Genomic DNA, 12,667 nt, shown 5'->3' on the forward strand with positions numbered 1-12,667 from the left:
GGACTCCGCAGGGCAGTGCCAGACCCCAGCCTCCTCGAAGGGGCAGGTGGAGCCCAGCACAGGGGTGTGAAATAGGATTTATTGTGGCTGATTATGTACATGTGAGGTGTGCCTGGCCGGGCTGGCCGGGCTGGCATGGTTTGTACAATAAATACATCCATGGGCTGCTCCCCGTGGCCGGGGCGCCCACACCAGCAGTTCAGTCCAGCTTCCGGGTCCCCAGCTTCATGGGGCCCTTTGCGGCCTTCTTCTCAGCACGTCTGGCTTCCATCTCCCGCCGACGTTCTTCCCGCTTCCTCCGGGCCAGCTCCGCCTTCGCCTGCCCTGCAACAGGAAGGGGAGGCCGGCTGAGGCCTCGGGACAAGTGGGTCTGATCCCCAGCCCAGGCCTGCTGGAGAGGGAGGCGAGGACTGCCCTGATGTGCCAGCCCTCCTCGGGGAAGCACTTACGGCTCTCGGTCTCCAGGCCATCATCACCCCAGTTGTCATCACCCCATGAATCAGGTCTTGGCTGAAAAGGAAGCATGGCCTGAATTGGAGACCAGCTCCCTGTGGAGGTCCCTCCCAGGTCTGCACCCTCCCACTGGACTGGACTTGAGTACCTGGGTGCCAACCTCCCGACGCGCCAACAGGTCAGCAAAGGGGTCGCCTTTGTCACTGGGCTCTGGTCCACCCCAGTTATACTCGCTGGTCAGCTGAGTGCCCACAGGGGGTGGCTCCTGGGGACTTGGCTCCTGCCAACCCTGCTCCCACGAGCCCTCAGCTTCCCAGCTGCTCCAGTCCGACTCAGGAGATTTGTGGTCAGGGTTGCTGGTCTGCAGAAGAGAAGGGGGAGGTAGCACCAGACAGGGAGGGGCCAGGCGCAGCTTTCCATGCAGACACACACCTGTCCCATCCAGCTCACCTGCCCAGCGCGGCTGGCTTGGCCCCCAGTACTCCAGTTGTCCTGCTGAGCTAATACAGACTCGGCCTCCTGCTACAGTGTGGAAAGGAGAGAAAGACCATAGGACCACCCCCCACCTCCAACCCAAAAGGGCAGGAAGCCCTCCAGCCCCTTCCTAGCCATGGGTTCCACCGTTTTTTCTTTTGCCTTCACCTCATTTGCTCCTCAAGCCCTGCTTCCCATCTATAAGGTGCACACATTGAACCTGGCCTCCGTTACTCTTCTAGGCTGGGAATGAGGTCCAGAGTTCCACCCCTTCCCCAAAACTGCAGTCAGGCAGATGGGGAAATCGGGCCCAAAGCCCCACTCCATCCTCAGCCTGTCCAGAACCCCCCTCCCCCAGGGAGGACTGGTCTGGATCTAGGCCTGGGAGTGGCCTCTCCTTGCTGAGCACTGGGGCTAGCTGGGCTCTGAAGCAGGTGGAGGGACAGGGACAGGTGAGAGGGAGGCTCACTGGGCTGCTCCAACCCGTGCCCTCCAGCCTCTCACTGCCCACTCTGCTCCCTGGAGGTGAGTGGGAGCTCATCTGCCAGCTCTGGCCACAGTGGCCGCTCCATGTCTACTCACCAGGGATGCAGGCGAGGACAGGCCTGAGACAAGCCAAGCCCACAGGAGCCCCTTGAATGGCAGCCTGTGGCCTTTAAGCTGGGGTCCCCCTGGGAGGCCCCCTCAGCCCCACTCACCTCCAAGCTGCCCCAGTCTTCGTCATCCCATCTGTCGGCAGCGCCGCTGTCCTCTGCTGTGTCCTTGCCCTCCTCTTGTGCCTCCCAGTGTCCTGAGGTAACGGGTGTGGGAGGGGCAGGGGTAGGAGCCGGGGCAGGAAGTCCTGGGAAGCAGAGACTCACTGAGTTCCCACACACTGGGGCCCAGAAAAGTCTCAGAACAGGGCAGAGGTTTCTGGGGGTGGGGGCAGAGTGTAGGGAGGGGAAGCTCTTAAGGGGACTAGATCCAACCCTGTCCCCTATGTCACTACCCCAGGGGGAGTCAGACAAGAATAGCTCCTGGGTGCCAGCACCTCCAAACCCTCTGCCGCTGATGCAGCCAGTCTGAGACACTCACCCTCAGGCGTGGGTCTCTGGGAGACATTGGGCTCCCCTGGGGCAACCGTGGGGTGTGCACGGATCAGCTTGGAGGTGAGCGAGGAGACCCCTGTCACAGCCCATCCTGCCCAGCTGGCTGCGGCTCCTCCCATTCCAGGGCTGGAGGCGGCATGGACATCCTTCTCTGGGCAGTGATAGGAGAGAGACAGGTGTAGGCGCCTCAGGGGTCCATGGGGAATGTGATAGGGCAACAGAGGGATCTAGAGTGGGCACCCCTTCTCCAGCCTGCCTTCCCTCATCTGCAAGATGGGGGTGGGGAGAGCAGTATCAAGTCTGCTCTCTAGGGTTCTTCCAGTTTTCAGATACTCCAACGAGGTGGAAGGGGCCAAAACACGTAGCAGTCAAGGAGGTAGCAGGAGGGAACATGAGTGCGGGCCACTCACCCACTTCGGCCAGCTGGGTGGGGTCCTCTGACACAGACTCCAGTTTGGAAAGGAAACTTCGAATGGCCTTGAAGGCCTGTGGGGTAGCAAGGGGCAGAGCTGGGGCCTCCAGGGCTCCTGTGAGCCCAAGAGGCCAGCTAGGGCCCACATACCCCCCGAGCCCCAGCTCCAGGGCCAGGCCCCATTTATGCCTCACCTGGTCCCGCACAGATTTCTCGGGATCCACAGTGAGGCCACAGAGCACGGGCAGGATTTTGTGGGCGCAGTCATTCATCGAGTAGAGGTTGTGGGTGGCAGCAAAGCCCAGAACACCGGCAACCCGAGACGGTGCAAACGGGTCCTTAGTGGCCCGGCTGAAGGCGGAGGTGAGGACCCTGTGTCTGGTCTGGGGTGGAGCAGGAGAGAGGGCCCCCGAGCGTAAGGTCAGTCCTGGGGCCCAGAACTGCCCGGCCTCACTTCCCAGAGCAGAGGCCGTCCGTCCACAGGGCTCCCAGAGGCTAAAAAATGGGTTAGTCACTAACAAGTGGGGGAGAATTGACTTAAAACTCTGGATCTTGGCTTCTCCTCCCAGATCACTGGACTAACAAGGTGACAGGGGCCGGAGCAGCAGCTGCCCTGGGGTGGGGGTTGTGCCTCCTTCCCACCTGCCCCACTGACCCAATTCATTCACTCCTGTCAACTATCTGGACACTGCAGTGTCTGCATTTACAAAACCTGGCTGAGAGGGTGCACACAGCCTGTGGGGGCCAGCAGGCCTGGGTTCGGTTCCCAGATCCACCACCTACTGGCTGTGTGACCTGGCACAACGCACTCCACCCTCAGACATCAGGGCTGGGAGGACCTAGGACCGAGGCCTCTGGGAGGAAGATGGTCACAAACAAGGAGGCCTGGCCCCGGAGGAGGCTGCGGTCCTGTGACAGTGAGCACTCCTGACCGCTGTGCAAGGCACTCACACTGGCGCTGAGGTAGGAGCCGATTTTTCCCAGGCAGACGGTGGTGTTGCAGCGGATGGGGCCCTGCTCGTCCTTGGCCTGCAGCCGAGCGAAGTGCTTCATCAGCTCCACATTGAGGTTGGCCTCGTTCAGCTTCGGGGCCAGGAGCAGCATGGACTGCAGGGCAGGGACAGTGGACATTGTGGGCCACATGAAGAAGGGCCTCCTGGGAGGGTGCAGAGGCCAACGGTGGCCCTGACCTGCCAAAGCCCTCCCAAAACTACCTCCCAACCTGTCCCGTACCCACAGTGCTGAGGACGGTGACCCACTTCCCTTGTCCCTTTACAGCAAAACCTCCTAAGTTTGTCTGCACTCCTGTCTCCCACCTCTCATCTGCTCTCTCTGGCATGCGTGCAACCCCCCTCGGACCTGCACCCCACACTCTCTACCAGTCGGCTCAGGTGGGGAGCACCAGTGACTCCCGTGTCACTAAATCCAATGGCCAATCTCCATCCTCACTGAACTCGACCCTCAGCAGCTCTGACACCCCTGAGCTCTCCCTCCTCTTTGAAACTTCGGTCTCTGGTCTTCCAGAACACCACCCTGTCCTGGTTCCCCTCTGACCCCGCCAGCTGCTCCTCCTTGGCCTCCTTTTGCTGAGCTCTGTCTGTTCAGACCCCAGAGCCACCCGTCAGGCCACGTCTTTTTCACGCCTCACCCGAGGCGATCTCACCCTCCAGGGCTTTGAATGCCCGTTAGCCGACACTGCCCAGATGCGCGCCTCTAGCCCAGACTCATTCCCTAAACTGCACACATGCATAGCCAGAGGACATCGCCACTGGCTAACAGACATGACCAAGACTCAGCCCAACTCCTCCCGCACACCTGTCCCTCCCGGTCTTCTCAGTAAATGGCAACTCAACCTTCCAGCTGCTTAGGGCAGAAGCCTCGGACTTCCCTGACTCCATAGCCACCCATCAGCAAATACCATAGATTCCACCTTCAATATGTGGCCCCTTCTCTCTCCTCCTGCCGCTACCACTCACATCTCAGCCTCCATCCTCTCTCCCCTGGGCCACTGCAATAGGCCCTAACAGTACCTTAGCTTCTACCCTTGCTCTGAGGGTCAATTCTCCACACAACACAGCGGCTCTTTTGACCAGGTCAGTGCTCGGCTCCTGTTCCATCGAATGCATCAGCTCCCTGCCACACCCTATGAGGTCCTGGCCCCCAACCCCACCAACCTCTCAGGGCCCATTCCCACACCCAGATCCCTTCAGCCACACTAAACCTCTTGCTGCTACTTCTATACTCCAGGCACTTGCCAGCCTCAGGACCTCTGCACATGCTATTCCTTCTGCAGAAGGCACATTTCCTTCAGATCTCCATGTACCTCGATCCTTCACCTTTCCTTGAATGACACCTCCTTAGCAAGGTCTACCCTGACTACTGTTTGTAAAACCCTTCTCTTCACATTCTATTACTTCCTAATGTAATACATATTTTTAAATTCTGTTTATTGTCTGCCAAGCCCACACCCCATCCCCTCAAAAGAAGCCCCATGAGAGCAGGGAGTCCGGTCTGCCTGTGCTACCGCACCCCAGTGAGGTGCTCAGCCAGTGTCTACTGAACATAGGACTATAGGCTATGCCCACCTCTCCCCCCACAGCTGCTCAGCTGCACCCATGGCCTGGATCCACATGCAGGATGGTGCCTGCCCATCCCATAACCTTCTCAGACTCACAGGCCAAAATCAAGACCTCTGTGTCCTGGGGTAAGCCCCCTCCAACCCTTGGAAAACCAGGGTGGCCACTCTGGGCCTGGCCACACCCACCTTGACGGTCTGCTCCCGGATGGCAGGGTTGGTGTCCAGGAAGCCATGCACGACGTGGGGAAAGATCTGGGTGTTGACTGTTGGCTCATCAAGGTATTGGATGAACTGCTCCATCTGGCCAAGTGGGAAGTGGGAAAACTCAGTCAGTCCCTCCATCCCCCACCCCAGCCATGGGACCACTCTTGGCTTGGTTTCTCCACCTGGCAGGCACTGGCCAGCCAAGTGAGTCTCCTGAACCTCCATGTGGAATCTGGCCTCAAGCTAATGAGTGAGAAGAGGCCAGGAGGATGCTGGGAAGAGCTAGGGACTGGGAATGGGAGCGCTTGGACTCTGGTCCTCCTCAGCAAGCCAACTGTGTCACGCCCCCTTTCAGACTCCCCACTACTTCTTTCATAAAAGGGGGTATAATCCCCAACCAGACAAGGGTTGTGAGGTAGACTGGTACATTTCCTTTTACTGTTTTTATTGATTTTTAGAGAGAGGAAGGAAGAAATAGAAACATTGATGAGAGAGAAACATCATCAATTGGCTGCCTCCAGCACACCCCCTACTGGGGATCGAGCCCGCAACCCAAGCATGTGCCCTGAATCAAACCAGCAACCTCTTGGTTCATGGGTGGACGCTCAGCCTCTGAGCCACACTGGCTGGATGAGGGCTGGTACATTTGTCAGCTGGAGAGGGAATACCTGAGAGCCACCGGTATTTCCTAGTTCACAGGGGCCCCCACCCTCCATCTCATCAATCTTGTCTGATGCTCCCAGCTGCCCTGGAGTTGGCAGGAGACATTATCCCTTCTCTAGAGGGCTAAAGTGCTACCGTATCCCAGTGAGGGGCTCAGCCAGTGTCTACTGAACAGAGGCTGGAGATGGGAGCGTTTGAGCCCTGCAGCCAGGGCCGGCTGGGCACTCCCAAAGCTGCCAATGAGCCCTGTGATGATCTCGACTCCAGAGAGCACAGCCTCACTGGTCCCTTACCTGCACGTATGTTTGGGAAGGGGTTTCTAGAGTGCCAGGGCAGGGGCCTCCCCAGCAACCAAGGTGGAGTCTGGGTGGAGTGGAAGGGGGCTACCTGCTGTAGGAGGCGGATGCGCATGGCCCGATCAGTGGATGAGAACATCTTGACAACGACAGGGATGATCTTCTGCTGATACTCCTCAGCACTGAGGAACTTGCCCACCTGAGGGAAGGAGCAGAAAGGGGCTCAGCTACGGCCACAGGATGGGAGATGTCAGTAGGCTTATTTAACTCCTGCTGATCCCCAGGGTGGGAATGGAGTGATGGTGGGGGGGGGGGCAGTCACTTCCTCAGCAGCCACTCTGCCCATATTCCATTTCAGTCAGCCCTGCCCTTGGCCTTTCTGGGTCAGCCTCTCTTAGGAGGCTGATGGAAGTGCTGCGCCCCTCCCTAAACTCAGGTACCTACAAGCCAAATGCACACACATCTCCGCCTACAATTTCTGGGGGTTCCCAGTGACACAGGACTTACTTGCTGTCTTCCCTACGCCCTGCACACCAAGTCCCTTCAGGAGAAAGCGTTCTGGTGCCCAGTTAAGGGCAGACTGGGGTCTGGGGAAGGGGATAAAGACCTAGCCCACAGAAGGAGATCACGTGGTCACGAGGGAGGATGGAAAGTGAGGTGGTGAGCAGGTGATCCCCTGGGCCCTGGGAACCAGGATGGGATCACAGGTCAAACAGGAGAACTCTCTTGGTGACATGGAGGAAGGACTGAGGGCTCTGAAGCCAGAGGTCTTTGGAGAAAGAATTTTGGAGGCACAAGGTTTCCCCTCCCCAAAGACCAAAAGTCCCCTCAGCCTCCCTGACAACTGGCCGGCAGGAAGCAACTCCTCATATGGGCTTGGGTCTGCCCTAACCAACTCCTCATATGGGCTTGGAGCCTGCCCGTCCCTAGAATGGCTCCGCGGGGCTGGCCCCCAAAATGGGGCCTTCTCTTTTGTGGTTCCGATCCACCAGCCAGTCTCTGGCCCCACAGTTCCTGAGGCTTTTAGCCTTGCCGCCTCCCCTCACTGAGGCCCCTGGCCCCGCTCACCTTGAAGAGGGGGGTGAGGACCACAGCCCCCGCATTCCCAAACTCGAAGGCAGTCAGCAGCTGGGGCAGCACCTTGTGCCGGCAGAAATCCTCGGGGAACGAGTCTAGGCTCTTGCTCAGCTCTTGGAAGAACTTTTGCTTCTCAGCCGGCTCTTTGATCTGCAGGAGTGCGGACAGGACAGGATGCAGGAGGAGAAAGCAGCCTGGTCATGGCCCTCCCCAGCCACAGGCAAGGACAGGGGGTCACCGCAGCCTGAAGAACTTAAGCTTGTGAGTCCAACTGCCTGGGTTCAAATCCCAGGTCTCCCATTTATCAGCCATGTGACCTTGGGCAAGGTTCCTGCATCTGTAAAATGGGAGAATAACTATACCACCCCCCAGGGTTGTTCTGAGGACCCCCCAGAAAATGACACAATTGGCAGCACGGCGCCTGGCACATCACAGAACCAGTGTCATTCTCATCACTGCCGCCTGACCTGTTGCTAGAAAAGCAGCCACTGTGGGGATCGGGCCCTTTATCAGCATTGCCTCTACTCACAACAACCAAAATGTACCACTAACCCCATCACACAGATGAGGAGACTGAGGCTCAGAGAGGGGAAGAGGCTTACCCCATTCCCTGACCCCGGCTGGGTTGGGCACAGCTGCAACCCCACGCTGGGTGGAGTTCAGATGGGAAGACAGGGCTTACTTTACCCCCAGACCTGGTCCTTCCACTCACTGAGCCCAAGGAGCCAGGCTGTCAATCAGTTTCCTTTAGTCCTAACCCCTCAGAGGCCATAATATCCACAACTTGCATTTCTGGAGGACAGACTACATGCCAGACAGGGTTATGTACTAAAACCTTTACACAGATTACATAATCCTCCTCCCAGCTTTATAAAGGTACCAACATAATCCACATTTAATCCAACAAGGAAGCACCCTGTCCAGTGTGGCTCAGTTGGCTGAGTGTTGTTCCATGCACCAAAAGGTCAAGGTTCAATTCCTGATCAGGGCACATATCCAGGTTACAGGTTTGATCCCTGGTCGAGGTGCATATGGGAGGCAACTGATCAATGTCTCTCTCAAATCAATAAAAATATTTTTAAGTCAAAATTTTATTTATTCATTTATTTATTTTTGTTATTCTTCACCTGAGGATATTTTTTTCATTGATTTTTAGAGAGAGTGAAAGGGAAGGTGGGAGGGGGAGAGAAACATCGATGTGAGAGAGACACATCAATTGGTTACCTCCTGCACGTGCCCCGACCAGGCTGGGGATCAAACCTGCAACTCTTTGGTACATGAGTCAATGTTCTACCGCTGAGCCACACTGGCCAAGGCATTAAAAAAATCCAAAAAAAACCCTAACCATTTTTTTTTAATCGAACAAGGAAGCTGAAGAACAGAGAGGGAAAGGAGCTTGTCCAAATTCACATGCTAAGAAGCGGTCAGGCCCTGACCGGTTTGGCTCAGTGGATAGGCCTGCGGACTCAAGGGTCCGAGGTTCAATTCCAGTCAAGGGCAGGTACCTTGGTTGCAGGCACATACCCAGTAGGGAGTGTGCAGGAGGCAGCTGATCGATGTTTCTCTTTCATCAATTTTTCTAACTCTCTATCCCTCTCCCTTCCTCTCTGTAAAAAATCAATAAAATATATTAAAAAAAAAAAAGAAGCCAAAACCGGTTTGGCTTGGTGGATAGAGTGTTGGCCTGCGGACTGAGGGGTCCCGGGTTCGATTCCGGTCAGGGGCATATGCCTTGGTTGCAGGCACATCCCCAGTAGGAGGTGTGCAGGAGGCAGCTGGTCGATGTTTCTCTCTCATCAATGTTTCTAACTCTCTATCCCTCTCCCTTCCTCTCTGTAAAAAATCAATAAAATATATTAAAAAAAAAAAAAAGAATCAGAGAGGAGAGGGTTTGACTCAATAGTCTGGGACCTCAGTTGTGCTGCACCCAGGTGCTGTCATTCTATTCACAAACGAGGAGGCTAAGGTTCAAGGTCAGCTCCTGAGACTCTAACCCAGTCCTACATGACTCCAAGGTTCCTGTGCTCCCTGCTGCACCCTCACCCCACAGCTATGCCTCGTCTAGGAGCGGTGGTCTCCGGCTGGGGATGCAGAGGACCTGACTGGCTCTCCGGGGCCCTACCAGCATGGGCGGCAGGCTGGGCGCTCTGACAGCAGGGTTCTGGGGGAGCCAAGCCCAGAGAACGGCCAAACCACATGCAAGGTTGCACATCCAGAGTCACAGCTGGGCTCTCTCCACTGCCCCACCACCTGGCCACTGGCCACCCACTCTTACTGGCCAGAAACAGCCCTTTTGCTATGGAGAGCATTTCAAGGAGAAGGGCAGCCCAGCAGACCCAGCCATGTGAGAAGAACTCCACGGAACAGAGGTCTGCTGCCCCCACGCTGCCCAGGAGGCAGTAGGACTCGGGTGTTTCCAGCTCAGGTTCTCCATCCTCCAGCCAGGTCTATGGAAGGCTTGCCACGCCTCCCCACTCCAGATTCTCAGGCACCTCTGTGTGCCCCCCACAGCCGAGAGAGTAGAGCCTCTCTCCTGCACTCCTTACAACTCTATGGGCCAGCAGACAGTACTGTCACCCCATCAGATAAAGAAACAGGTTCAAAGAGGGTAAGCCAAAGGTTCCCTGCTCACCATCTTTCCATTTGCTGTTCCCTCTGCCTGGAACACTCTTCCCCAGTTACCATCCCGCCTACGTTCACACACTTCAGGTCTCCACTCAAATATCCCCTGAGAGAGCCCTTCCCTGAGCACCTGCCCTGCTATTTTCCTCCCTGGCGCTCATCCCCTCCCAGGGAACTCAGGCCTCCTCATGTATGTGTTTCCTGCCCTCTTCTCCAGCGAGAGTTCCCAAGGAGGGACCTGATCCCTGCTGGATCCTTGAGAGCAGGGATCTGACTCCTTCCTCCGCCCTCCTGCGCACACTGCAGCCCAGCACGGGCATGGCACACATCAGGGATAGAGCGAGCATGTATGAGTGGAGTTAATGGCCAGGAGCAGTCGCTACACACCTACTACATGCCAGGCACCATACTATGCACGTTAAACTCACTGAATCCTCACCACACCCTTCTAGAAGCTACTGTTATTAGGACTGAGCTTTAGCCAAGGGAGATCACACATAAATGAGAGCAGGAGCCAGGGTTTGAACTCAGAGAGCCTCGCTCCACAGCCCATTGTGGTCTCCGAAGATCTAATTATGAGGGAACCGGCAAAGAGGGGAGGGGACTGGGTGAGGAGTGCAGGCCCAAAGGGTGGGGTGGCTCACCTGAATCTCTTCCAGGAACAGGTTGGTCTCCACAAAGCGGTTGTTCATGAACCCACCGGGTGCCCGGCAGTTCTGCAGGAAGCGGGCTGGGTTGGGACGCATCTTGGGGTTGGCTCCAACCAGCTCGCAATAATGGGGCACCAGCGATTTGGGGATCTGTGGGAGAAGGGTCAGCATCAGGGCAGGGCTGGCTGGCTGGCTGGCAGGGAGGGGTTGGGGAGGACCAGGCACTCACCTTCCCGGGGTTGCGCAGGGCAGTGGCCCGAGGTAGGGGCCCGTTGAAGACTTCCCAGATGAGGCAGCCCAAGCGCCACATGTCGGCTGACCTGAGACAGTGACCAGAGCTGCTGAAGGCCCTGCCACCTGCCGGCAGAGGCCTCCAACCTGCCCTGGGCACCAGCACACACTGCATGGCAGACCCTGGGCTGTGTCCTTCAGCTGATCCTCCCCATCAGCCCCAATAAGCAGGTTGCATTAGCCCATTTGACAGATGTTAAAAAACGAGGCTCAGAGAAACAAGGGCATCTGTCTGAGGTCACACAACTTCCGAAATCAGAGCTGCCTAACCCCAAAGCCTGCGTTCATCCTGCCACACCCCCCTGAGGGCAGCACGGGCCAGGGGAGCGCTTGCCAGCCAGTCTAGGGGTCCTGAGGCTGCAGGAACTTCCGGAACAGAGCAGCTTGGGGCACCCACCACGTCTCTCGGACGGCTCTGCCACTGCTATCAGCCAGCTCTGGAGGGTCATACTGCTCGAGCTCGGGGATCCCCTTGCAGGGGGGCGCCCCGCCATTGCCCTGGGCCGAGTACATGTAGTCCAGGCCCCCGAGCTTCCACTCGCCGGCACGGTCCACAAACACAGCGGCCATGCAGACGTTGTTGTGGATGAGGCTGCAGTCGTTGACGAGGAAGCTGAGGGCTTTCTGGGGGCAGAGGCAGCCATTACAGCCCAGAACCCGCAGCCCCCAGCCCCGCTCCCACGGCCATGCCCCCGCCTCACCACAATCTGGTGCAGCCCCCAGGACAGCTCCAGCTCCTTGGGGCCACCAGCCTCTGCTCGCGTCCTGAGGTGCACGCCCAGCGGAGTCACGGCCTCTGTCACTACGTGGACGCATTTGTCTGTCTGAGGGGGGACACGGGGGGCGGGAGACGGAAAAGGGGGATCGCATCCCGGCGCTGAGGCAGGAGGGTGGGCACTGGGAGAGAGTCGGGGGCAGAGATGGGGCAGCAAGTACCTCCAGCCCGTCGATGAAGGCCAGAATGTTGGGGTGCCGGAGCGTTTTGAGGCGCTTGAAGGCAGCTTTGGCCGCCTGGGTCTGCTCTTCGGCGCCAGGCTTCACATCGTACACGAAGATGGACACCGGGCTGCCGGTGGCCTGGGGAGGGCACAGGGGCCTCAGGGTGTGGGGCCGGGCCGGGCCGGGCTGACCACTCGGCTCCCCGGCGGCCCCAGAGCGGCCCGAAGGGAGCGCCGGCCGGGTCTCTCCCCAGGTCGGTCCTCAGGCACAGAGCCGGGCCCAAGTGACCCCGGTTCCGTCCGCCTGTCAGTCCTCGGTCCTTCCTCCCGCCACGTCGGCACTGCCCGTCCCCCTCCCGCGGCCCGTTGTCCCGGCGGCTCCGCAGCCACGTCAGGCGGGCGCGACGCGGCGGGCCGGCGGCGCTGACTAGGCGAGACCGAGGTCCGCCGCGGCCTGCGGAGCGCGGGGCCGCGCTCACCTTCTTGCGGCCGCGGTGCAGCGCCCAGGGCCCCGGCGGGCTGCCCTCGGCAGGTTCCGGGCTGAGCTCGAACGGGAAATCCCGGACCGGGTCCCGGACAAAGAACCACATCGTCCCCGCGCCGCGGGCTCGGGCGCCTCTACTCCGGGTCCTCGGCAGCCCGAGCCGGGGCGGGGCGGGGCCTGGGCGGGCAGGGGCGGGGCCTGGGCCGGTGGGCGGGACAGAGAGGCTGCAGGGGGCGGGGCGCGTGGGCGGAGCAGAGGGACGGGAGGGGCGGGCAGATGGGCGGGGCGGGGAAGTCGTGCGGGGCGGGGCCAGGGGCGAGCCGGAGGGCCCTCAGGGGGCGGGGCCAGGGGCGGAGCAGAGGGTGTGGAGCGGGGGCGTGTCGGGGGCTTGACATGTGGGCGGGGCGAGGTCGGAGGGCGCTGGACGCGGCCAGTCA

At 58.9% G+C, this 12,667-nt stretch overlaps 1 protein-coding gene across 2 annotated transcripts; it reads right to left on the reverse strand.

Moving 5' to 3' along the window:
• Positions 1–60: 60 nt before the first annotated feature.
• On the reverse strand, positions 61–12,413 carry SCYL1 (SCY1 like pseudokinase 1). 2 transcript variants are annotated; one of them, XM_059710135.1, is made up of 18 exons: positions 12,226–12,413; positions 11,745–11,885; positions 11,510–11,632; positions 11,206–11,432; positions 10,747–10,837; positions 10,512–10,667; positions 7,237–7,395; positions 6,260–6,367; positions 5,192–5,305; positions 3,379–3,534; positions 2,622–2,810; positions 2,426–2,501; positions 2,002–2,166; positions 1,626–1,768; positions 904–975; positions 602–814; positions 450–510; positions 61–324 (listed from the first exon to the last, which is right to left on the reverse strand). In XM_059710135.1, exons 1-18 carry the CDS (start codon positions 12,334–12,336, stop codon positions 200–202), a joined length of 2,430 nt encoding a protein of 809 aa, XP_059566118.1. In that variant the 5' UTR covers positions 12,337–12,413; the 3' UTR covers positions 61–199. The 2 variants fall into 2 exon arrangements, with proteins under 2 accessions (XP_059566118.1, XP_059566119.1); XM_059710136.1 differs by lacking the exon at positions 450–510 and having other exon boundaries at positions 226–324.
• Positions 12,414–12,667: the final 254 nt, after the last annotated feature.

The sequence above is a fragment of the Myotis daubentonii genome, chromosome 9, assembly GCF_963259705.1.
Source record: "Myotis daubentonii chromosome 9, mMyoDau2.1, whole genome shotgun sequence".
NCBI classification, from domain to species: domain Eukaryota; kingdom Metazoa; phylum Chordata; class Mammalia; order Chiroptera; family Vespertilionidae; genus Myotis; species Myotis daubentonii.